This window comes from Anser anser (assembly GCF_964211835.1).
Source record: "Anser anser genome assembly, chromosome: 3".
NCBI lineage: Eukaryota > Metazoa > Chordata > Aves > Anseriformes > Anatidae > Anser > Anser anser.
The window spans coordinates 72815401-72841324 of record NC_139722.1 but is presented as its reverse complement, the minus strand read 5'-3'; the positions used below and the strand labels follow the sequence as shown (position 1 = coordinate 72841324).

At 38.8% G+C, this 25924-nt stretch overlaps 1 protein-coding gene across 4 annotated transcripts; it reads left to right on the top strand.

Annotated features, from left to right (window-relative positions):
• The first annotated feature begins 1195 nt into the window (after window positions 1-1195).
• Window positions 1196-25851, top strand: WTAP (WT1 associated protein). Of its 4 annotated transcripts, XM_083830251.1 has the most exons (9): window positions 1198-1466; window positions 5069-5106; window positions 5204-5259; window positions 9899-9957; window positions 11705-11832; window positions 13091-13141; window positions 17688-17866; window positions 22564-22718; window positions 24627-25851. In XM_083830251.1, the coding sequence occupies exons 2-9, from the start codon at window positions 5077-5079 to the stop codon at window positions 25208-25210; spliced, it is 1242 nt and encodes a 413-aa protein (XP_083686377.1). In that variant the 5' UTR covers window positions 1198-1466; window positions 5069-5076; the 3' UTR covers window positions 25211-25851. The 4 variants fall into 4 exon arrangements, 2 of the variants coding, with proteins under 2 accessions (XP_083686377.1, XP_083686378.1); XR_014582029.1 differs by lacking the exon at window positions 13091-13141 and having other exon boundaries at window positions 1196-1466; window positions 17688-18424; XR_014582030.1 differs by lacking the exon at window positions 13091-13141 and having other exon boundaries at window positions 1196-1466; window positions 17688-19631.
• The last annotated feature ends 73 nt before the right edge of the window (window positions 25852-25924 follow it).

Here is a 25924-nt window from a genome sequence, read left to right as displayed (position 1 = left end):
TATTCCAGTAACACTAAACTAAAGTCCCCAAATGCTTTACAAGTATTTTTGGCATTGTAGTGTTTAGATTTGTGCATGAGGACAAGTCAATTTGCTATGTTAATGCTCATGTTGAGGACTATTATAGAACTTCAAGACCTCTCCCAGGCTGCCACATCCAGTGATTGCGTTATCTGTGAATCAATACCTTGAACGTTTAAAACAAACACCTGCAAGGGATTTGTGGAGGAAACCGGGAGCAGGAGCAGAAAATCCCAAAGAGCAATCACGGTTTATATTTTTTAGTTTAAACAATGAGATAAGGTTTTGAAAGAATTAACTCAAGCCTTCTGTTGTTGTGGTCACTATTCACACGATCTGTACTTTTTTTTTTTTTGAGTAGCTATGAGAAATCTCTTTATGTGTGCCTTAGGTTTCAAAATGTTTCAGTTGTTCACTGAAAAAAATGTTTATACAGATGGAGGGGATATGTATGCTGAAATCTTTTCTGTGGTGAATATATACTTTTTGCTACCAGTAACACAGCCAAGAGGGCAGATTCTGAGAGCATCTTCAACAGAGAATTAGTGAGTTATAACCAGCCACACCTGTGTAACCCAGCTGACAGAGAGTATAGAAGCTGTAATACTTTGCTGGCAATGAGGGAACGTGTTTACTTGGTGTAGGGGCCTTGCAAATCAGAATCATAAATTCAGTTTTAAAGCAGTGGTGCCGCGCTACTAAGGGTGAACAACTTGTCTTTATTATCCCTCTGTAACCCCGAAATTTTATTTCTGTGGAAGCAGGGGCGTTCAGCTTGCTTTTTTTCGCTGCTGACCGAGGACGCCAGCGAGCACTAGGAGCAGCAGGGTGGCTGAGCCCCGGCTCTGGGGGTACTCGCTCAGCGCTCAGGGAGCCGCTCCCGCCTGCTAGGCCGCCGCCGCGCCGCCCGTATCCTTCCGCCCGGCCCATGATGCCCCGCGGGCGGCCGGGCGGCCGTTTAACCGCCAGCTTTTAAGCTAACGCCCCAACGAGCGAAGAAACGGCTGCGGCAGGCTGCGGGCGGGCTCCCCGGGGACAGCCCCGCAGCGCTGAGGGCGCGGGGCCTGCGCCGTTTCTGTGTCGGGCCGCCAGGTGCCTGCTGCGCGCGCAGCCCCGCGCGGGGCGGGGCGGGGCGGCCGGGCGCTCGTTTCCTCCTCGGCCGCCATTTTGTAGCGCAGAGCCCCCGCGAATAAAGAGCGGGCGGGAGCGGCGCGCGGGGACGCGCGGCCGGCAGGAGGGCGGGGAGGGGGGCGCGGGACGCGGCGCGGCGGCGGCTACGACCACAACGACAACAGCGACGGCGGCGGCGACCCCCGGCCTCCGGAGCGGCGGAGCCCCGCTGGAGCCGGCTGCGAGGCGCGGCGGCGTTTCGCCCTCGATGTGACGGGCGCGGCCCGGGCAGCTAGCGTGCTGGGAGAGCGGCGCCTCCGCACCGCGGGCCGCAGGTGAGTGGCCGGGACGGCCGCCCCCCCACCCCGCCGCCGAGCCCAGCGGGCCCGGCCCCGCCGCTCTCCGAGCCCCGGGGTGAAGCCGTCGCCGACCCGAGCGCCGGCGGCTCCGTCCCTCGCCTCACGCGGGGGGAGGAGCGGAAGGCCGTAGAGCCATTTTGTGCCAGGCCCGGCCGCTCCGCCGCGGTCCTCCTCCCTCCCTCAGCGCCGCCACGCCCGGCCGCGGGGGACGCGCCGCTGCCTTCCCCGGTGGAAGGAGAGCGAGGGCGGCCCGCTGGGGCCAGGACCGGGGCTCTGGGGGCGGCGGGGCCCGGCCGAGGCCTGCAGCGGTGCCTGGCTCCGGGCCGGTGGGGCCGGGGCGCGGAAGGCGGGGCCGGTGCTGCACCGCGGCTGCTGGGGGTGAAGTCAGCCCGGGTCGGGGTGTTAGGGCGAAGTGGGGCAGCCGTGTGGTTTTTTTTTTTAAAATTTTTGGGAGCCTGCAACCTTTTCTGGGGTTTCCCCACAGAACTGTCTCTTTTTTTTTTATATCGTTAAACTATCTCGCAGTTGGTTCAGGTGTAACTAGTAAATAAACAGTTCACATACACCTAATATTTAAATACTTAAACTCTTATCTCTTCCTATTTAAATCCCTTATTTCCTAAACATTTCAGTGAAAGGCATATAGTACCAGAGCTCACAAAACTAGAATGTGCTTTTTCTATTTAATCTCCATATTTGAATTGCAATAAAAATCCAAGACTTGATGAAATTCCACAGAAGACCTGTTAGTACCCATGACAACGTCAGGCATGGAATATAGTTTCATGTTGTTGGTTGCTAGGAGCAGTTGTAGAAGGAGTGGTGTGTAACAGCTAACATTTCCCCAAAATCAAGTGCTTAGTTAGGATAGTATGGTTAAGCTGTTCGTTATATAAATCATAAAAAATCAGGTTGTGTGGGAAAAGTGTTTTCATTGGTTCCTATTACTGCAGAAAAGAGCACTTTGTCATGTTCTTGCAAAATCTTCCTGAACTGCGTAGCAGACGGATCATCTCTCTTTCAGAGGGCAGATGAATGATGAAAAGCATCTCACTGCACAGCACTTGAGTTAGGGTGTTAAATTCAAAGAGTGAACACTTTAGTTGTCATGTTATTGTCTGTAGCTTCTAAATGTATCTGCTAAAGAACAGAAAGAACTAAGGCAAATCACTGTGACAACTGAGTGATATAGTCAGCCTGACGCTCGTAATGCTTCCAGAGAACACTGAGCACAATGGTGAAAACATAACCTAGAGCAATAATAAATCCCTAAGCTTTTTGTAAGTTTCTGTATGTCCTCAAACTGCTGCCTGTGAGTAGTGAGGTGAAATTCACACATGCAGAAAGACTACTATTATTCATCCATAGATGTGATCAGCCTAAATTTTGTAAAGTAACTTGTTGAATATTTATAGTAAGCTTTTTAGTGGTGGTATTTTTCTTTTCTAGTTCTATTGCTACAAGGGAAGATAAGTGACAGTAAGACTAACTTCTGTAATGCTGTGGCCTGTAACTTCTGTCTTCATCACTTCTGTTAAAGGATCTTATCTGAAAGCAAGAGATAGCTTTTGTAAAGAGGTCTGTGTAGCCTGGTGTGGTGCTGTTGTAGAGGATTGAGTGCTGGAATTGTGTGCTGGGTATGGAGGTGCAAGGTAGCCCAGCCTTAGATGGAGCATCAGACTTAAATTTTTTTCAGTCACAATTGTGGCAACGCTCAAGTGTTTATAGTTATATGCTGCAGCAGGGTTCATGAGCCAAGTGATTGGGCAAACTCACCTTTTTTGGTATTTGTATGCTTCTGTTCCTGTTTGAAGGAACATGCAAATAATGGCATCAGCTGTGCAAGATTTAAGTGATGCTTACTGTAGTTCTGGGGAACATATGAAAAGAACGTTTCTCTCTGTCGAGGACTTGATTCCCACTGAAGTCTTCAGGACTACTTCCAAACACTGAAGGAGTAAAAGATTCTAAAAATTAAGCAAATTACAATGGGGGAGGTAGGCAACCTAAATGCGGGGGACCCTAGCATTCCTGTTCTTGAGCTCTTCTGTCTGAGTGTGAATGACTGAGTTCAGCACAAGCAAGTTTGTATTAGTAGCCTCTTGTGCGTACAGGAGATGAAACGGGAGCTGCATGCAGAAGTTAAAGCAAAATGCCTGAGCAACTGCTGTGGGAGGAGAGGACTTTCTACTCTAGGGAAGCACTTAAGTGTCTGTGCTGAAGTACAGGAACAGGAAGCTGCCATTCATCAGTGAGATGCTTCTGCTGCATGTTTTTAGAAACTTTTCCACGTATTCTGATGTCAGTTTTTATTTTATGGAGGGCTTGGAATCTGTTTTATCTGTGCACTGTACATGGTGTGTTGTTTTTTTGTTTTTTAACAATATTCTTACTTGGTGGAACACTGCGTATTTGTCAATGGTTAGCATAGGTTGAAGGCAGTATGCTTCATTTGGCACGTATTTGTCTTATGGATAGTGGCAGGGCTCTTAGCACTTGGAACGGTTAAATTGGTTCATTAGGTACCTTTTTGAATATACCTAAGATACTTTGTGCAAGTCTGAGAAAATATTTTTTTTTTTACTGATGTGTGCTGTTTTTTTGTGAAGGTGTTTACTACCGAGGAGTTGGCCATGCCCCTTTTCTGGTACATATCTATTGCAGCAATTTTACCAGCCTGTCAAATCCTCAATATTTACAACTTTCTGTTGGCATGTTGCAAAGGTGCATGCCTCTAGCAAAACTTGACTTCGTTGTTAAATAGTTAAATATATGCTTATAATACTGTGTGTTTATAATCTTTGTGGGCTCAATTTTTTAATGTTATCAGTCATAGAAAGTATGTATCCGTTAGAGGTAAGGAAGTATGTCCAGTAAGTCAAGGAAACATGAATATTTAACATAGCACAATACAATCCTGTTATAGTACATACGCACAAGAGGAGTTGAGTGTGATGGTGGTACCCAAGTCATTTGACGCATTACCTTCACTGAGAAGGTAAAGGGTTTTAAGTTAACTGCTTAATACTTTCTATTTATCAGAATCTTAAAAATGAATACTTAAAAGAACTCGTTACTTTGGCATAATCCAAATATTAGTGGTAGTGTTCTCAAATTGTTAGCTTTATTCCAAAGAAGTATTATAGTAGTAGTATAAATTGCTTTTATCATTTCTGTATTAGGATCTGCCTTGTAAAAGGTAATGATAAATAGTTATGGGCAAATAGGAAATGCAGTTTGTTAATTTAAACACGTATGGGCAAAGTTGGGTGGTTTTCCCTTAATTAAGTAGGAAAAATTGATTACTGGTAGGCTTTTTAGACACTAAAGAAAGTCTTGGTTAACTTTTAGGGGGGAAAAAAAGGTGTCTATTGACTTTGTATCTAGATTACAATGGTAAACTTGTCATAGTACTGTGTTGTACTCTGACTATGCATTGTGTGGAACCAGTATTTTACTAGTCTAATAACCCAAATAGATGAAATTAAGACTAGAAATACAAATGTCTTACTTGCTGAGTATTTCACATACAGCAGTAACTACACTAAATGAAACTCTTTTTCTTTCTCTCCCTTCAGAGTTCACAATGACGAATGAAGAACCTCTCCCGAAGAAGGTATGTTTAAAAATACTTCTGTGACACTCCTTTTCCCCCCACCCCCCAAGTATTTACGACAGCTTGATAAATTGTGCTTCTCCTTTTTGCTCCACAGGTTCGCCTTAGTGAAGCAGATTTTAAGGTTTTGCCTAGAGATGAGCTTATCCTAAGGTACAGTGACAAAGTTCTTGTTTTGCAATGCTTTAGCAAACTCTTAGTGGAAGATGTAACTTCCCACTGCCATTGTTTTTAGCACTCTTATTCTGAAGACCCGTTTAGCCTTCTCATGATACATATTTTATAAGATTTTCATAGTCTGAAATATTTTCATTTATAGTTTGGGGGGAAGCACTTTCTGAAGGACGAAAATCCTGAGCAGTATTTTCTAATCCATATGAGTAGGAGTTTTTTTCTTTACTTGTGACTTCGAAAGACAGGGTTGCTTACATTCCTTGCTAGATAGCAAGTTACTTTTAAACATCACAAAAATGTCAGCTGCTTACTCCTCCAGTGTTTTAGGTTTTCTTGGTCCATTTAATTATCTTTTCAGCATGTTCAGATACTAACAGTAAAATGTTAAAAATAAGATTATCACCTGGAACTTCTTTAAAGAAGAGCCTGGTTATATTTTTTACCTTACAGAAAGTTAAGGGCCACCAGGGAAAATGAAATAGGTGATTCTGTGATAAAGACCACTTTCTTAAAAAAGGGGGGTGGGTGGGGTGGGAAGAGACCAAAGCTTCAGTTATGCAAGCTTTATATACCTAAATTTCCTGATTGATAAAGAAGGAACTAAGTAAACTAGGCATCTGTGGGTCATTTGTTTATCTGCTTGCAATAGTTGCTGCGTTTTGGTAAAGTTTAGCTCTTGGCTTTTTGTACTTTGTAAATTATTTGCATTATTACTGTCTCTCCAGTTGGTTAAATACTGTCATCTTGTTTATGAGTTAAAGACTTAAACAGTAGGAACATGAGGATACAAGAAGTATAATGCTTAGTGTGATCAGCTAGTCCCTCTTCTGGAGAAACTCTCCTAGCTACTATTGGAGTAACATCTTTTTTTTTCCTGTGGGGTCAATATAGTCTTCATCTACTCAAATATCTGTTTTTTGGGTAGTAAAGAATAAGGTTTTCAAATAGTAGGAAAATGCTTCTTTGATGTTAGGTGATTTCAGTCTTAGGAACCTTTTACAGAAGTTTTCATACTCAAGATTGTCCTGGGGGAGTAGCAGACTTCTAAGTCTCCAAAGCTATGCTCAAAATTTCTATCAAAGTGTAGCTTCTGTGTGGCTTGCATCCTGATTGTATGAAAAAAAAGTTTCCAACTGTAATCAGTTTCTGTGTATTGCAATGGTTACTTTCTGCCATAGAAGAGATTGATTTCTAGGGTTTAATAAAGGGAGAATGTGGTAGAATCTGTCCAAGGAGGTAAAGTCCGACAGCAGCTAAACTGAGTTAATGAAGAGACAGGAGGGAATTTGCTGGTGTCAGCTGCGTTGCTGTTGTCTTCCTCTTAGAGTAGACAAAGCAACTTGTGTTCTTAAAAGGTCTCCTTATTGGTTTAAGGACAGTAACTGTACTTAAATGCCACTTTGGCCATGTCTGTTTCAGTTGTTAGTATTCAGCAGTCCTATGAACACTTCTTTCTCTTCCATTTGAGTACATAAATAAAGGATGTATGCTATGTTTGCTTTTGTTTATGACTTCATGGGAAGGTAGTAATTACTGTGCTAACTGCGAACTTCTTTAGTAGGTTGGAATAAAATGTTACATCATTGTGTATATTGTTTTAATCAACGGCACCTCTACTACTTTCAGACACAGAAAAAAACGTGTTGACCACCACTATATCATCTTAAAATAAGATTTGGAATTTGTCTTTTGGTCTGTGTGTTGGCAGGACATATCCTTCTAAGATACTGGTGTATGTAATCTGTGGTTTTGGTCTTACATGCATCATCATCCCTGTGCAATTTGCACTGGTAAAGTACTTACATGTGCAAGGTACTGTTTCTGTCAGTTCCTGTGCCTTGAGTCAGAACTTCACTGTTCTTTTCCACAAAGCACATAGTTAAAGTCTGTCCACTTTCGCTTCCATTGACTGAAATTGAGCAGGATCAAGAGGAAGCCTTTCAGTCTAGCCTTCTGGGGATTTCGTTGTCTCATTTGCAGCAATGGACTCATCTGCTTTCTTCCCCTTCTCTGTAATGCAATAGGCAGTTAGAAGCTATGCTGTCAGTTTGTGGAGGAGGAGGAGCCAAGGACCCATAGCTAAAAAACTGTTTCAGTGTTCCCCTGATGGTTTATCATAGTGGTTAGTATGTAAAATATTGAAGTACTTCTATTTACACAATCTGTTCTGATGAAATACAGTGCTTTTACTGACTTTCAACCAGTATGGACATGCAGCCAATCACTTTTGGAATGGCTGAGGTGCAGTGCTGTTTCTTCCTTGAACTTGCCTTCAGAAATGTTCTCAAGAAACTGTCTTGTGAATATATTTTGTAAATATTTTGACGACTTCTAAAAAAAATCTTTGTGATTACTGAGATGCGTATCCGTCAGGTATTTTTGTAGTTAAAGAATCACAGCTACAAGTTGGGTTGAAAGGGAATCGGTCCCTCTTCAGTAAGGGCCTATCTGTATACCTGCTTATTTTTCTGCTTAAGTTATTTGTAAGAACGACCTACTTGGTTTATGTGGATATTTTTACAATTCATTTTCTGTTTTGATGCTTTTAGTGTCATAGATTGTTTTAATGTTTTTTTTTAAAATCTAGTAGGAAATAAGCCTGCTTCTGATTTGTCTTTGTTGCTAGCTATCTGGTTTGCCTGCAGTGAGTCAAAAACAGAGTGATTGCTAGAAGAGAATATTATTTCTGAGACCTTCTGTAGTTGTACCAAAATTATTGAGACCATGCTTGTGTATGAAATTGAAGCTGCTGTGATAGAAAAACTTCAGTTTTTAAAATTGATGGTTTGATTGTTGGAAGAGTTCTCTGTGTCAGTATGGTGATCACAAGTTTATTCTGTACAGTTTCTGAAACGTCCTTGGAAATGAACTGCTACAGCCTTCACAATGTTTTGTGCGTTTTTACAAAACAAGATAAGTAATCTTGTCTGAAGAGTCACCTTTCTAGAGGAGTAGGTAGGCACATGACTTGTAAATCCATGACATGGTCTAATGAGCTCTGTGTTTTCTCTTCCAGGAATTCAGCCCTTGCTTAAATACTAGGGCTCACTGAGAGGTGACCTAGAGTAATTACCTCTGACTTACTTGGTCACCACAGGCCACGCGTTTTCTTTCTGATGGTGGTCTGTTACATCTGTGTAACTTGTTTCAGTGTTACAGTTCACTCACTCTTTGTGTAGCTTCTTTTATCAATCAAGAGGTCACAATTCTCAGAGAACTATTACTTTCAGGCTGGGGGACATAACTCAGAAGTTAATCATGCAGCTATATTTGAAGACCGATGTTTTTACTCTTTCATGTAATTCTTTCAAGACAAATACAGCTTCTTTTGAGATTTGCTGTTTAGTAGTCTGTTTCAGTTGCAGTTTTTGAGGGTTGACAGTCTGAATTAATGTTGAACTTCCAGTGGTCAAATTATGAAACTTTTGTTTCTAAGTATATTTCTTTTTAGAGCAGAGAGATGCTCAGTTTAAGGATTAAGTGGGAATACTGGTGCTCTCCTACAGAGCTTTGAAAGAGTTAATTCATGCTGATTTCTTCTTCAGCTGAGGAGAGAAAATTTTGTTGCTGCCAGAAAGAAGAGACCTTGTGCTTTCTTTTGTTTTTCCCACTGATGTGATCTCACTTGCTGTTATAGACCAGATGTTTTGCAGGCCCTTTATTGGGCTGCTTGAGTTCACTGTAACATCAAAAATAATCTAGATGTTATAGTTTTGTTTGAGGTTGTATTGTTTTAGGTTAGAGTGGTTATGATGGGTCTGGCACAGAATAGGTGGGGAGGGGAAGAATAAGTTGGGAGGGAGGGAACAGAAACCATTCCTTTCTGTAGTCGCAAAGTTATTAGATGAATTTATTTCATCTTGTGGAATTGTACTGTAGTGAGGTATACACAGTTAGGAGTACATCTTTAAAGACACCACCTCCAAAACAACAGAAAAACCCTGATTAACATCACCATCACCACCACCCAAAAAAAAAACCACCACAACCCATCCTGTGAACTTTGTTGGCAAGGCATGGTTACCTTTACTCGGGATTTTATTTGCTATTGATTTGATGGTTTGTATCAAATGCAATGCTGTTTTTAAGTGTGAGGTTTTTCTGGATGGATCATTGAAATAGCATGCCTTCAAAGAGTTACTAAACTGGATAGCTGGTCAGTAAATATTATCAGCATGGTCTTGGTTTAAATGAGCTGGAATAACTAATAGACTGCAAGTTATACTGTTGTAATATGCTTCTGCTTGTGTTGCTGTTTGCTTGGTAACAGATGTGTTGTCCGTGTGTTATGGTTTCTGTTACAGAGTTTTGTTTTGATCTGCTTTGAGAATGAGAGGCATCTTAGGTACTTAGCACAGATAACTAAGTCTTGGATTCTAATGTTTGACAAATATTACAAGTAGTTTTTAAGTTGTAAATTTTAGGTAGTAATGGACAGCTATATTTTTATCCTTTTGAGTTGCCAAGTGGAATTAATTTTTTTCTGTAGAACTGTTTTTTATCAAGTTATGTATCTCTTAATGTTTTCTGATTGTGATACAAATATACTCTGTTTAGGAATGAAATGTCTTGGTTCAATAAACTAGTCTTCAGGAAAATCTTTTTCTTTCTGCAATAGGTGGAAACAGTATGAAGCATACGTGCAAGCTTTGGAGGGCAAGTACACAGATCTTAACTGTAAGTTTGCAAAGTTTCAAAATGGTACGAGTTACCTGAATGTTTGTATAAAGCGGAGTGGTCAAGTAGTGTTTGTAATTTCTAACAGTTTTAGAAAGAGATAATCTATTGCCACATTATTAAAAATAACAGTAATATTCCTCAGGAATAGACTTATCATGTTACTTGTCAGAAAAATCCCTCTCTCTCCTGGTGTAAGCTTTCATCCTTCCCAGTTTTCCGAGCCACTTGTTTTCTTTGCAGATCTTACGTGGCTTCTAAAAATTGTTATTGCATCTGTGGGACCATCTGTACCTGGACTGCTAGGAAAAAAAGACCCAGAGCACAACCCCACAAATATATGTATTTTCAGGATTTGTGCAACAGGGAAGAGAAGTTTTCCTCTACCAAAATACTTAGAATGTTTGTCCTTTCAGTATTTTTACAGGATTGTAAATCATGTGGGAGGGGAGATAGTTTGTAGAGGTAAAGGTGTAAAATGAATACCCAAGTGATTTTTTATCTCATTTGGGAAGTTGAATTAGCTGTTTGAATGTCAGTTTTAGGTAGTCTTAAAACTTTGGTATACTTCGGTATTTCAAAAAGAGAGAATACAGGAAAACATCATCCTACTCTCAAATGAGAAAGTCTGAATACGTTCTGGAAGTGACTGGATCACCAGTCCTAAGTCATGTAAAAGTTGCATCAGCAGCTAGAAGCTCTCCTGTCTTCCATTCACCTTGTCATGCTAAATACCCAGAGTCTCGGTAGCAGTGATAGCACTGATTTTGAAGTTTTTTTCTGTCAGTCCAGGCAGATGTTCCTTCTTACCTCTGTTACATCCTTTATATACTGCCATCTCTTATCTGAGTTTTGGAGACTAAAGTACATCAAACATAAGCAGTTGATTTCATTTTAGGGTGAAAATGTCTTAATGTAGATAAATGTTTTTTTAACATTCCCAGCTTCTCAATTTTAGAAACTCTAATACATGCTTTAGTAATCAGCATTATTGAATTATCTGAAACAACAGCAAAAAAAAAAAACCTAATTGTCCTGGAGTGAGTTGTGATGTTCTTAGTTTATACTTGAAGTACATAATTGAGGGGAAAAAAAAAAAAACACAACTAAATTATTCTATCATTTTATTTGTGATAGAGTGAATGTATTGTTTGTACCAGGCTGTTTGCACATGTTCCCAATAGAGTAATTTGGCCTTCCCTAATATTTTATATATAAATTTTTATATATGTTCATGGATCAGAAGAACTCTTCTAGTTGTGACTGAACTACCATTTCTGAAGTTTTCCAGTGTCTTTCTTACTGTTTACTCTGAGTGCTGAGATCACTTTGAGAATTGACCACAAATAGCACTGTTTTGCACACTGAATGTGTTGTAGATAACAAGACATTTCCATCTTACCTCAATTTCAGACTGCAAGTAGTAGTGGTGAAAGGCAGAGTAGCTGGTTAAATAAGCACTTTGAAAACTTTGAAAGTTAATTCCTATATAAGCATAGAAGCTTTTTCCAAAGTTTAGTTCTAAGCCTTAAGGAAGGATAAGAAAGACGTACTCAAAATCAACCTTTGTCAAGCTTTTCTAACACTTGATGTATAGATCTTTTTAATCTGTGCTAATTACAGCTGTACTTATTAAGCTCTTTTGTTGTTTTTGAATTTGGTTTTCAGATTTTTATCTGTCTTTAAGCTTAAACTGTTCATGGGAGGATGCTATCAAATATCCTTTTTGTTTTATTAATTCAATTAGCTAATGATGTGACGGGATTGAGAGAATCTGAAGAGAAGTTGAAACAGCAACAGCAAGAATCCGCCCGAAGAGAAAATATTCTGGTCATGAGGCTGGCAACTAAAGAACAGGAGATGCAAGAGTGTACTGTAAGTATTTAGAGAGGATAAGGGTTAGCTTAGACTGTTACAGGAATATCTGCTCTTACGAGTAACCATGTGCTACATTTTTCATACATCTACAGCATTCCAGTTCCTGTGCTTTAAAAATGGTGGGACACTTAAGCTTTCACTGAATTAAAGATCATTTCTTTTTTTTTTTTTAGTATTGGTTACTTTGGTTGATTTTTTTCAGCAGCAGTTGTGCTTGGAAAGGTATTGCAATGCTTGCTTTGTAGCATTTACGAGCTGTGCTTATTTACCAGAATGGTTACTTCTAACTATCACTGAATGCAGGAACATAGTGAAACCTAAGGATAAGATTCGATATACTGAATTTTATTTAGGAGTTTTTATGCTGATCTATATGGTGTATTTGGATAACTAGCTTCTGCATCCATTTGGCTAGGTGGGGGGAAAAAAGCTACTGACTTGGCAGGGGAAAGAGTTGCTGACTTTTTTGGATGGAGTCCTTTTGAACTTTGTCAGTCTGCTTTGTAGGGTTTCTGATGTTCTTTGACCTGAATGTCTTTGTTGTTTCTCTCTCCTTTATTTCTGTGGATTTTCTGAGGCTGCTTTCTGTTTAGTTTTGGTTCCTTGAAACAGCCTGTTGCCAACCTGGGGCTTCTAACTGTTTTTGGATCACCTTCTTAACATCATTTCCACCTGCTTCTTTAACTGGCAGTTTCTGAGAGAAGATTGTAGTAAGTTTCTTACCGATGGTTTGTGAAACATATTCTTGAGAGCTTCTCTTATGAAGAATATAGGCTCTGTGCAAAAGCAGTAATTAGTTTTGTTGCTTTCTTCTGCTATTTTCTTTTAGCCTTCCTTTCTTTTTTGCTGCAGGTGTCCAGAGCTGTCAGGTATAGCAGTGTAAGATTTAAATCTGTACATGTTATTTTCACTGCTCCTAAGACTACTGTAAGATGACATTAGTCCATAGTAAGTACTGGTAAGAAAAGAAAACTTGCTTTGCAGTGGTTTAAAAATAAAAATCACAGAATCATTGAGGTTGGAAGGGGCTTGCAGATAGTGTCTAGACCAAGCTACCTGCTCCAAGCAGGGTTAGCTGGAGTAGGTTACGAAGGACTGCCCAGCCATGTTTTCAGTGTCTCCTAGAATGGAGACTACAGTCTCTCTGGGCAACCTGTGCCATTGTTCAACCACCCTCACAGTATAAAGCGTTTTTTTATGTTTAAATGGAATTTCTTGTATTTCAATTTGTGCCCATTGCCTTCTATCCTTTCAGTGGGCACCACTGAGAAGAGCCCGGCTCCGCCTTCTTTACCCCCCCCATCAGGTATTTATGCACATTGGTAAGACTCCCCTCAGCCTTTTCTTCTCCAGGCTGGACAGTCCCAGCTCTGTCAGCCTCTGCTTCTTTGTCAGATGCTCTAAGCCCTTAATTGCTTTTATGACCCTTCTTCATTGGCTTCACCCTGATATGTCCATGTCTCTCTTGTACTGGGGAGCCCAGAACTGGACCCAGTACTCCAGGTGTGTCTCACCAGTGCTGAGTGGAGAGGAAGGATCACCTCCCTCAACCTGCTGGCAGCACTCTTCTTAATGCACCCCAGGGGTGAACATGCACCCAGTTCAAAGACCTTTTGGAGGACTTCTTGGCTTGTATTGTTAGATAGTATTTTTCCAGTAAAACAACAGCAGAAAAATAAATCCTGTTGTGTGAACTGCAAAGCTAAACTGTAAGTTGCTAAATGATTTCATAAATGAACAAAAACTAGTCACCATATAAATCTGATATGTCAAATAACATGTCCATAAAGTAACTTAATTTTTAGCATAGTTAACTATGTTTTAAAATCAATATTTACATATAAAATATGCCAGTGACACTGAGTTATTTACATAAGCCTTGTTTTCTACCACATCTTAATTAAGAAGGCAGCTTCTATGGTGTCAACTTGCTTAAAAACTACATATAATACTTTACTGTATTAATACATTTTATATTATTCTTAATGCATTGGTGGGACATGAATGTGACAAGCTTGTAAGTATAAAACAAGCCTTGTGAATTTTAAATTCACAATGGATGAAAACTCAAAAATACAATACAATGTTCAAATAACAGTAGTTGACAGATGCGGGTGCTTTTTCTGATTACCAGTGTGTAAAACACTTTGCCAGTTAAAATATACTAGTCTTGTTTTAAATAGGGTGCAATGGATTGTCTTGGTTTCTGTTTTAATTTGTGCCCTTCTTTTTAAAAGACAAAACGCAGCAAAACCCACTTAGCTCATAAAAGTTACCAGTCTTCTTGTTCTTGAAGCTCTGAAGGTATGTATGTCAGAGTAGTCCTGATTCTGTTCCAGTATTCTTTTGTAGAAACAAGACGGTAGTTGAGTACTTCTTGCATCCTCTGTTGGGCTCTGCTGAGTCTAGCTGCAGCATACTTGGGATTCTTTTGAGCTAGGAGCTTAGAGTCTGGTGTTGCAAACTTCCTTTGCGTAGCCCATGGTGGCTAGCTAAAGGGCTCATTTGCAGTTTGAGTTTAATATCTCAGGTGCCCCACTGTCAGCAACAGCCTTATTCTACCTTCCCCATAGCAAGAACTACCCCTCCTCTGATCCTCTCCCCCAAACCCTGCCTAAGAGAGGCTGCTGCTGTTAGGGACACACAGGTAAGGTGTTGACTGCTGTCTGTACATGGAGCTTTACTTCTAGCAGGGGTGGTGATTGTTACTTTAAGGACAGGCTTTGATCCCCTCTGAAGCTACTGCTTAGCTACTGTAGTGGACAGGTATTTGGAAATACTTGATACTCAAAGTTTTCTCATGGAACTGATATCAATAATGTATGGACGCTTCCTGTGGATGCATTTGGACTACGGTACTGAGATACTAATTACTCTCCATAACTTCTTGTGGTTTAGGTTACAGCTCTGTTGTGTTCTTCATTATCGAGTTTCTTCCTTTCTACTCCTTCCTTATAAGAAGGATTTATATTTATGCTTATTTAGATTGCTTTCACTTCTTAAGCATCTGTTTTCTGTTTAAGTTCTTGATTTCAGAGGGTCTGTTCTGTGTGAATGTCTTTGGGCAACCTCGGCTGAAAGGTGTCAGCTGTTTCCAAGAGTGTGAGAAGCAGAGGTGTTGAGAATGCTTGCCTGTCTTTTAAAAAAAAAAAATCTACCCAAACAAAAACCTGCATAGTGTGCTGTCCTATCTGGAGTACTTTATTTTCTTGCCTTGGGTTAGAGCAAACAAAGATAATACCAAGGTTACAGGCTTTTGAAAAGTAACGGAAGGTATCTGCTTTTATGTTTGGAAATACGAGCAGCCGATAGGTGTTTTGAGTGCTAGAGTAAGAGTGTCTTGGAGTCTGGCAGTGGACATGACTATTCCTGTGTATGTAGCTCTAGCCTGATGTTGAGCTGCTGGGTCTGAAGGCAGGCAAACTCTTCTGCTCCCCACCTCTTACTCCCAGGAGTGTAGAAGGGAGGAGAGGCATGTCAGGAAGTGGTTAGTGGGAGCAAGAGTGGGAGGCTTGGACTGGCAAAGCAGGAAAGTGAATGGAATGAGGAAGTAGGTGGAAAGATTGGAAGGTATGGGCTTGTTTTGGGAGTGGGTTGAGTTTGGAGGAGGTTGCTAGGCCTGGATGGATGAGAAGTCTGACAAGTGAGAAGTCTGGAGTTCTGACTGGAGAAAGCAACTCCAATTAGAGTTGGAAAAACTGGAGGAATAAATTATCTTTAAGTTTGGGGAGGGAATGGCAAGGGTTGGTCAGCTCAAGTAAATTCCTCCTACACTGCTGCTTCAGGAATGACAATTGAGGTTTTACATGGAGCCCACAAAAACAATCTTTGCTTGGCCTAAGTACATGAGCTAGAGCTACCCAAATCAGATGGTTAAACAGTTCACATTGTATAGAAGTAGCTGGTTCCTGTTGAACTTCTTAGTACACTTCTTGCAGCAGTTCTTTGTGCTAATGGTCCAAGGAATCTTGGGCTGGCAGGAGAAGAGAGGAGGTAGGCAAGAACATGTTTTCCTTTCTCAGTGATGCCAGTCTAAAAATAGATTGGGAACCATGTTACTGTAGTGTAATTATATTTCTGGAATATGTTGGCAGCTGCGGTGTCTGTAAGAGTGCAGATACCTGTTAAACAAGGGCTTGCACTCTCTGCTAGTGCTAGCCCTTGCGAAGAACAGCAGGCTGTTGAAATACTTCCATTAGTGCAAACATCAGAAACTTCAGTGGGTATGACAGTAAATTAAATAACTTCTTACTCAATGAGTATCACTTTGTACATTTGTTGAGATGAAAGTCCTGTAGGGATAAAATGCTATCCAAGAAATGTTAGGATAATCTTACTTTGGGCTTCTGTTTTTTAAGTAATACTTCTGTAGGTGGGCTCTTGGGTGCTCTATTTCTTGAAAGCATTTTTTACACAGTGCTTTGCTCCCTTTCTGTTTCTTTCTGGACACAGACAAACTACTACGTTTAAAGTTACATTGAAAAAATGCGGTGATTGTTTTGAATATATTTTGATAATACTAAATGAATGTGAAGTAAATTTGAAATATATTAGACATTTCAATAACTTTGAAGATCACATATTTGAAATAAAATTGAAGAATTGTTGCTATTTGATAGATACATTAACACAAGTTCTTCCTAAATCAGTAAGCGTCTGAGATTGCTACTGCACATTTTTTAAATAAATAAAAATGTTTGTACTTGTATTTTCTTTTCACTACTGCTGTGTGACAGATTCAATAAACAGTAGCTATATATACAGTGAAATGGTTAAACTAACTGCTTTTGACTGTGCTGCTTGTTGGAAGTAAAGCAAAGTGCCGGGGGAGACTCTTTCCCTTAATTTTGCTGGTGATGGCTTGTACTATTCATTGAATTTGTTGCTGTCAGTCTGGTCACAAGATTTGCTGGCAGCAGAAGGCAAAACCTTTGACCTTGAATTAATGTTTTTTTCATCTCGTGTAATTTTGTTTACCTCTTGGTGACAAAGAAATGTGTCATATAAGGAGCATAATAAATTGAACTTCAGAATGAACAATTTCAGTGCAGGCTGTTGTGATTTTTGCTTATTGGCTGGGTTTGAAACACATACTAGTAGTCTGCACTGCTGTGTAGTAGTCAATTTTAAGATTGCCTGTTGTGGTGAGATAAAAATTTGAGAAGCTTTCAAAAACAATCCTGTTTATTTAAAATTTTACTAATGAACGCTGTTTTTAAAAGACAGTCTCATAGTTACTCCTTCTGAAACTTCTATGACTATTTGCAAGATTGCGCTTATTGCAAGTGAATCAAATCAGTCAAAAAGTTTAATTGATGAATTCCTTAATGTTTTTAAGAAAAAAATGCAAATGTAAATTATAAGAAATTCCTATTTTTTGTAAATATGCAAACATTTTTTATAGCTGCTTAAAAATGCTATCAACAGTAACTTTCAGGTTCCAGAATAAATTTTCATTAGTTGTATGAGAATTAGTCATCTGTTTTAAGCAGACAACTCTTTGTATATTTTTTCTTCAAAATATAGGTTTAAAAGGGAGGGCAAATTACCATGTTCCAATCGCATACTGGGTGAACGTAAGCTTACATGTACAGAACAAATCAAAGCATTTTTATTAAAAAAAAAAAAATAAACAGCCTTGAAAGTAGCCTTGGCAGGATGGTGTGGGGACATTGGGTGAAAGCACAGACAGGCAAAAGTGATTTTTATCCTGCCCTTTTCAAGTTGGAAAGTTGTAAGAAGGCAAAATTCCTTCATGTCACCTTTGGAATAACTATTTGTAATCGTAACTAAATGACTATAAAATTGTATTGAATGATGTATAAATAAATCTTTTTTCTTATTTTGTGCAGAATCAGATTCAGTACCTCAAGCAAGTCCAGCAGCCTAGTGTTGCCCAACTGCGATCAACAATGGTGGACCCAGCCATCAACTTGTTTTTCCTAAAAATGAAAGGTGAACTGGAACAGACTAAAGACAAACTGGAACAAGCCCAAAATGAACTGAGTGCCTGGAAATTTACGCCTGATAGGTAAACAAAACAAATACTCCCCAGTCAAGACTTCCCTGACAGTCCCACTACGAGAATGCTATGGTGGGACAGCCAAGTACTCGTTTCCACACCAAGACTCAGACGTTTTGAGGCAAAAGCCACATTCTTATACTGTCCAGCTTGTAATGCTTAATGTAAAACTTACCAGATGAACCTTGTGTTTCAGCTTTTTTCTCCCCCTTTGCTTCAGAGGCCTGACGGCGTCGGACTATTCTGAAGAAATGGCCATCTCCGAAAAAAAAATCTTTTCTAGAACATGTAGACATTTGCAAAATTGTTCTATTTGAAGAAAATAGAGGGAAAAACAGAAGTCTTAAGTCTGTGGCACACTGTGTCTACAGACAGTTTGGAGGAGAGAGAACCTAGAGATTATAAATCATGAATTGAACATGTAAAATTCCCGTAAAATGTAGAAGTGGAATATGCTTCGCTCTTAACCTTGAGCCTAGTGACTTAGAGACACTGTAAGTCAGTTTTGCCAATAAGACTGTGGACTTCCTGCTTGTTCACTGAACTGCTGGGTCAAAACTCGATGAGGTGAATTTTGCATTAAAGAGTTTACTTGCTAAACAGTTCTGAATAGCCACAAGTGCTATTTGATATCACATCAGTGGTAGTGTATACATTTGACTGTTAAGCATTTGGGCTCTGTAGCACTTGACGGAGCCTTAAGTCAATGTTGCTAAATAATAAACTGTTCTCTGGATGGTTGGTAATACTGTGGACGCCTCAAAATTAGGACTGTACAAGAATGTACGTTCTATCTAATTGCAGGTTTAAAGTTGTTGGAAGCAGTATATATTTGATCACAACTAGCGTGTATAAGAAAAACTAGTTGTGATAAGTATTTCACTGCATGTTTTCATGCAGAAATGAGAATTTTTTGATCTTCTATATTAAGAACTGATCTCAAATGCTCAATACAGAAGGCACACAATGGCAACTGTCTTCAGTGTTGGTGGGGTGTTTTTATTCCTTTGTACACCTGTTTTTTTTGTATTGCACTTCTATATAAAATGTGCCTTGAAATAGTTGTAATATATAGTTCAAGGAACACTACTGGTTATACTGTTGTATTGTGAAACTCCTGGGATGAACGAGAATTGAACAGATTGTTATTTCTGCATTGTCTCGTTCTCTGAAGAAAAAAAGACACACTTTTAACAAGCCACAAAAACTTAAATGCATGCATTTTCCTTGGTGGAATCAGTGAAGGAACCTTTGCTACTCTATTGATGCCTCTGTTCTTTTGTCCCAAGTTACTTGTAAGAGTAGCAATTGGGGACAGCTGGGAGTGCATGTCTGAGGTGTGTAAAGTGAAATGCAGATTTGGTATAGCATTTGTGTATTTTTTTTATCTTAGCGAATTGAGTTCTAGTAAACTAAGGTTTTGCTTTTTCTGATCAGTTGGGCAATATTTTATGACTCCGTCTAATTCTAGAAAATTCAGTTTTAAATGAAAAAGATCCAGCTGTCGCAGAAGGTGATGTATTCTGTTTGAATGATTTCTATTAAGATGGCACTACATATTTTTAACTTAGAAGTATCTCAACTGTTCGTGCTTTAGATGATTAACATGGGATTGAAGAGTAGTGCACTTATGCAGATTTATTTTTTTTGCATGAGTAACGATTTAACAGCAAAAGAAAAGCCTTCAGAAAACTTTCTTTTAAAAAGTGACACATCTGGAATGATTTTGCTATAGCAGTATCTAAGGTTTTAATGATCTAGCATCAAAACGGAGGTAAGACTTGCATTAATAAATTGTTAATTGTGTTGCCAAGCCATTTGTAAAGCTCACTATGATGTGTGGATAGAGGCATGCCATACAGATTGCTTGTTTAACTTGGAGTTCAAAAATTATTTAAATACATCTAGATAGAGGCTGGTTGGTTTCCTCAAGTTCTCAGGCTTTAATTGTGTGTACAACTGAGACACAAGTTACTACCAATTTCTTTCAAGCAAAAGTATCAAAAGGACTTTGTCACTTTTGTAGCTACAATATACTTTAATATGCATCATATAATTTTAAGTCACAGTGGTGTGAATGTGGAGAAATCATACATGCAACAGCTGGAGTAGAGAAAATTAAGTTTTATTTCCTGGTAAAGAATTGAGGCTGTTTTCGTAACTGGTTCTGATTTTATTTTTTCTGAAAAGGTAAAGAAATGATGACTCATATAAAGTATTCATAGTATTTTTCATTCTTTGCAGTCCTTACCCCCACACTTTGTTTTAATTGTCCATCCTTGTATGCAGCTAGTCTTATTTCATGTCACCTGACCTAGTTTTTGAAAGAGCTGATGCTCCTATTCAAATCCCTAACCGATGTTCTTGAGGTAACATGTTGACTGCAACCCTAAGCAGTGTTAGTTCTGGACCTTAACCATAGATAAGGGTGTACAATATAATCCTTGGTAATGCGTGGAGGGAGAAATAAAAGGGCATATAATGAAAGGAATGGCTATACTAAGCCATTTTAACCATCTTCATACATACAATGTATGCTTGGATTAAGAATTAGTAGAAATGCCATTTGCAAAAAGCCTAGTACAACAAACAGTAGTCTTCTGAAACCTAACCACTTAATTCTTACAGGTTTTGCTGCATGTATGTTCAAATGGATTTGTGAAAACAACGCCAAATTTAGTTTTAAAGTTAATAGGAGTTATTTTAATAGCTACTGGATTTGATATTCTTGCATGTGTTGTATTTTATGTAAATTGCAAGGGAAATTTATTTGGTGCAACACTAGTTCAGAACATCTGGAAAAATGATGGAAAGAAACAGCATTATAGGTAACTATGCAAATTTATATACAGGTAATAAATATTTCACATTTTGGCAGGAGCGAACATGAAGGAATTAATGGGATTTTAAAATTGTCCCATTTCCAAGTACCTGGTACTTCATAACTCTGCAGTTGACGTTGTTTTGTGAAGGAGAGAAACATTACATGTCTTCAGCACTTTGGACTTCTTTAACTTGTAGTGATGAATGTAGTAACAGGAGTTTGCAAATGCCTGGAAATCATTGCATGTCTGCCTAAAAGCTTTTGGATTATGTCACATTGGTCATCTCCAAAGCGGTCCTGCTTTACACAGAGTGAACATCTGTAAGAAAACTTGCATCTTAAGTGTGTTACTTGGATTGTATTAGGTCAACACAATTTAAACTTCAAGGACCTGGCATTGGACATCACATCAAGAAAGAAAACAGGTTGCTGCCTTTAGCAGAGTTACAGGCTTCCAGGACTTTACACAGCCAGATTCCTTCTGGAGCAGCCCATCTGAAAGATTTGGGAGAGCCAATTGTATAATGCTTACTGAGGCAGTGTTGGCAGAGCTTAAAAATTGTTTAAAGCTTGAATGCTTAAAAGGTAGTCAATAAGGGAAATTACTATTTTAAATTCATTATGTTGCTTGGGTGTATTGGTTGTAGGAGAGGACCATGGCTGTGAATCACAGTAGCAGAAATTTCCTACTCTACTTTTTTAATCCTCAATTTCTGTCTATTTTTTGTCACTTTAAAAATTAAACGACTACCTTGGTCTTAAAAAAAATAATGCAAGTCCTGCCATTGAATTCACAACAAACCTGTTCAAGTTCTTGTTTTTTTGACAGAGCCTACGCTTCTGTAGAAAGAAAGCTTCGTTATGTTGCTCAGCCTTATAAAAGAACTGTTTGTGGTTGCTATTCTGACTTCGGCAGACAGTCTTGAAGGACTTGAATTCTTAACTACATTATGGAGTCAGCCATATTGCCTATATATTAATTTGCATATTACTTCCTATAATGCTTTAAAATGCAAATTTATTCATGGAGATTAAAGATGTGATGTTACCTATTTAGCAGAAAAAATCTTGCCAGTTCAAGGTATTTTTTTCAGCCCATTTGTTTCAGAAACTTGATATTCTAAAACGTTACCCATGATCTGAATCTGTCATCCTGAACAGAGTATCACTTATTCCTTAATTTTCTGCCAATTTATAACTGCATTTTACTTTGTCTCCATCATGCAAGATGTGCTTAGCAAAAGCTGACCATAGGAATCTTGAAACGAACTCTGTGCTGTCAAATACATAAATGTAGTTGAAAAGTAGGCATCTAATTCTTTAAGCAAGAGCACCTGGACAACATTCAAAAGTATGTCTTAGCCTCACAAAGAAGAAATGGATGTCACTATAAAAAATGAACATGAGGTTTATATTTTCCCCCAAACAAACAACTTTCTTCTTTTTAGTAAGTTCTGCTTGTTTGATAAAGGAAGAAAGTTTTTGTTCATAATTCAATTGACATGTTTTTATGCAGTACTTAAATCTTTTCAATTACAAGGCACATCTTTAATCGAATATCTAACTCCATTAAGAATTAGCACATGCAAGATTTTGCAACTGATAATCCAGATGTTGGTATCAAAAAACATATGATTATTCATACTTGCAGTAATAAAACTTGCCTTCCACTTTATGGGACAGCGACAGAAGAACAACTGACATTGGAGCAGCATGTGGTAACTATAGGGAGACTTTCTGCTATGACAATTATGTTGAGGCATAATGTTCCTTGAATTGTGACATGCAGAAATTGCATCTCCTTCTTGTCTGTAATTGTGTTTGAGGAAGATTACTGAAGGTTTTATATTCATTTTGTGATAGATGGCTCTTTCCTTTGCAGCCAAACAGGCAAAAAGTTAATGGCGAAGTGTCGAATGCTTATCCAGGAGAATCAAGAGCTTGGAAGGCAGCTGTCCCAAGGACGTATTGCACAGCTTGAGGCAGAGTTGGCTTTACAGAAGAAATATAGTGAGGAACTTAAAAGCAGTCAGGATGGTAAGGGATTCTTTTAAGAAAATGGAAGTTGCCTTGCACTTCTGCTAGCTTAATGTTTAATGATATGGATACTGTAAACTTTTTGCCAGAATTGAAGGGCAGTATCAAGTAAAATAACAGCATTGTAAGTCTTCACTGGTAGCAAAATTAAAAAAGAAAAAGACAATACAAACTTAACTTTGGGGTACTGGTGGGATTTGCAGCTCCAGTAATTCAGCGTTTGAATATGAAGCTGCTGGGTTTTGTTCTTTAGGTCTTGTTTTTTAATAGGGAATGTTAAGGTAAGCATGCAATGAAAACAGAATGCTTCTTGTTAACTCTGACACATTTTGGAATTATGTGAAGAAGAAAAAAACCACTTACATATTGTTAAAGTGTTTGTTAGAATAATAGAAATGCACTTTTTGATGAGGTAACCAGGTGACCTACATGTCCCATTGTGTTCACTGTCCAAATTTTACAGCATTATGAACCTAAATTGAAATTATCTATAAACTCTGACCTCTTGCGTAACTTAAATGGAGGGGAAAATGCAAATTTAAAACAAAAATAATTCAGTTGAGAGTTCAGCATAGAATCACTGTTCTTTGAGGTGCCTGATGGAAATACTTGCTTTTTTGGTTGAAGGTTACACAGTAAGTTGTCTGATTATTACGCTAAATCTTGAGACAAGCTATTTAGATGTTACCATGTTAACCTGGATATGTTTGTTTCACAACTGATGCCTAAGATAGCATTGAATTGATTTGTTGTTTAAATAACATTCTGTATATTTAAGGATAAATATTTTTCTGTAGATCTTATTTTTGTGAGAAAACAGTATGAAGTGATACACAGTAAGGAAAATTCTTAAGGTAAATAATTCTGTAATTATGTTGGAGTAGTTACCCTTTTGCTTTTCAACTACTCTTTAGATAATGCATTTATTTTAATGCACTAAGATTATCAAATTCACAACTGGAACAAATACAGGCGTTCTTTAAGGATTTTTGCTACTGAGTGTAGCATAGTAAAGTAAGCTTCAGAATTGAGATGTGTTCTTAGCCTCTAGTGCTTCTTCCCTATACAAATGAAGGCTATGGCAATCTTACAGTACAACTTTTCCTAGTGATTTTTTGCCCATAGCAGTGAGAACACTTCAGGTTTATAATTTTTTATGAAAAACTTCAGGTTTATAATTTTTTATGAAAAACTTCAGGTTTATAATTTTTTATGATAATCACTTTCCATGTTATTTGTTTCATCATGTCATTGAAGCATTTGAATTGAGGATTCCTTTTCCAGGTCAAATTTGTTCTGCTCCATCATGCAGTCCCAATTGTGAAAGTTCTTTTTTCTTTGTATGTAACAATTCCACAGGGTGTTTCAGTATTTTTGTTAATATAAGTGTCAGCAAAAGTCTACTCTTTCTATTTGTGTCCCATTAGATAGGATTAAAAGCAGTTGAAAAGATTAAGAGAGTTGAAATTTCCTTGAAATGTGACTACAATCTTTTGTCACTGTATAGGCTTTTGTAATCATTCAGACCTATTACATACAGATGTAGTTTGTGGTCACTTTTACAGTATTTCTGCTAAGATTTTACACTAGAGGAAAGTAGGTATGGTAGAATTTAATTGCAGAGTATTAATTGTTGGAATTGAACTGCTTTCCAGATACCCTCTTTTCTTGTCCAGAAATTAATTTCTTCTCATATATTCTAAGTTGTAGTATAAAAAGTAAGTAGGTGACAGTTCCGCATTTCCTCCTTCAGAGGCAGAGTATCAAAAATGGTGCCCATCTGATGGCTGAAAAAGTTGGTTGAAAAACTTCAGCATAACGTGTTGTTACTGGATTGTGATTCTTGATGAGATTTAAGCTGCATATGGGTTATTAAGTATTTGCAACAAATGTGTTTTCTTTATATAGAGTTGAATGACTTCATCATCCAGCTTGATGAGGAGGTAGAGGGTATGCAGAGTACCATTCTAGTTCTTCAGCAGCAGTTGAAGGAGACTCGCCAGCAGTTGGCACAGTACCAGCAGCAGCAGTCCCAGGCCTCCAACCCAGGTACCAGCAGGACTCCATCTTCTGAGCCTACAGACCAGGGAGAGGCTGTGGGTAAAGACTGCAGCCGCCTGGCTAACGGACCAAGCAATGGTAGCTCCTCCCATCAGCGGACGTCTGGGCCTGGATTTTATAGGGAGGGTAGCAGCACAGAAGATGACTTCCCGGCTTCTCCAGGGAATGGTAATAAGCTGTCCAACCACTCTGAAGATAGAACTGGTAGAGGAGGTGGTAGCTACATAAACCAACTCAGTACTGGGTATGAAAGTGTAGACTCTCCCACTGGCAGTGAAAACTCTCTCACTCACCACTCAAATGACACAGACTCCAATCATGATCCTCAAGAGGAGAAAACAGTGAGCATGAAAGGTAACAGAACTGTGGGTTCTCGTCATGTCCAGAATGGTTTGGACTCCAGTGTAAGTGTGCAGGGTTCAGTTTTGTAACATTTTTCTGCAACATTTTTATACAGTGTCATTTAAATTGGGAGAGGATACTGTCCAGAAGCCGTTTAAATTAGTGCATACTTGTCACAATTTTTGCCTTTTTGTGGGTTTCTTTTTGCTTCAATACCTCTGCCACTTTGGAAATTTTAACAGTTAATTACGTTGAATGTTGCTAAAAAGACGTTTGTGTAGCTCAAGTTATTTTTATATGAGTTAATGTGAAGTTGAAATGGAAATTATTTCCATAAAGTATAACATAAATGATGTCTGTACAAATCTGTGTATATCTAGAACCTGTGCTGTGTAAGGGCATTCTTACTCATACTGTTATACTCACACCACCTTCAAGATTTGTCATAATAGCTGTGGGTTTATGACTGCCAAGTTTGCCCAGTACAGTAGTTTTATCACTAAAAGATGGACTTACTGAAGGAGTCCTGTAGTAGTTTCAGTGTTAATTACAGTTTTTCCCACCATACATCTGTGCATTTTCTCCTTAGGTGACCGAATGTTTATGAATTGTGTGCATAGTTACTCAGTTTTTAAGAACTGTTGTATCCTGTTTATGCATATTGCTCTGTGACTCCAATATTATCTTACCTGTACTGACCAAACCTAAATAAAAACTTTTAATAATGTAATTTCCTCATTGTTCTGCATTGGTTTACCTGACTTATTTGTATGGAGTGTGTTTACAGTACTTGCTTTTTATTG

Bases quoted from the DNA above. Each gene is read 5' to 3' on its own strand.
- WTAP (XM_083830251.1), top strand. From the start codon at position 5,077: ATGACGAATGAAGAACCTCTCCCGAAGAAG. The intron at 5,107-5,203 runs GTATGTTTAAAA...TTTGCTCCACAG, and splicing joins AAGAACCTCTCCCGAAGAAG to GTTCGCCTTAGTGAAGCAGA. The intron at 9,958-11,704 runs GTAAGTTTGCAA...TAATTCAATTAG, and splicing joins CAAGTACACAGATCTTAACT to CTAATGATGTGACGGGATTG.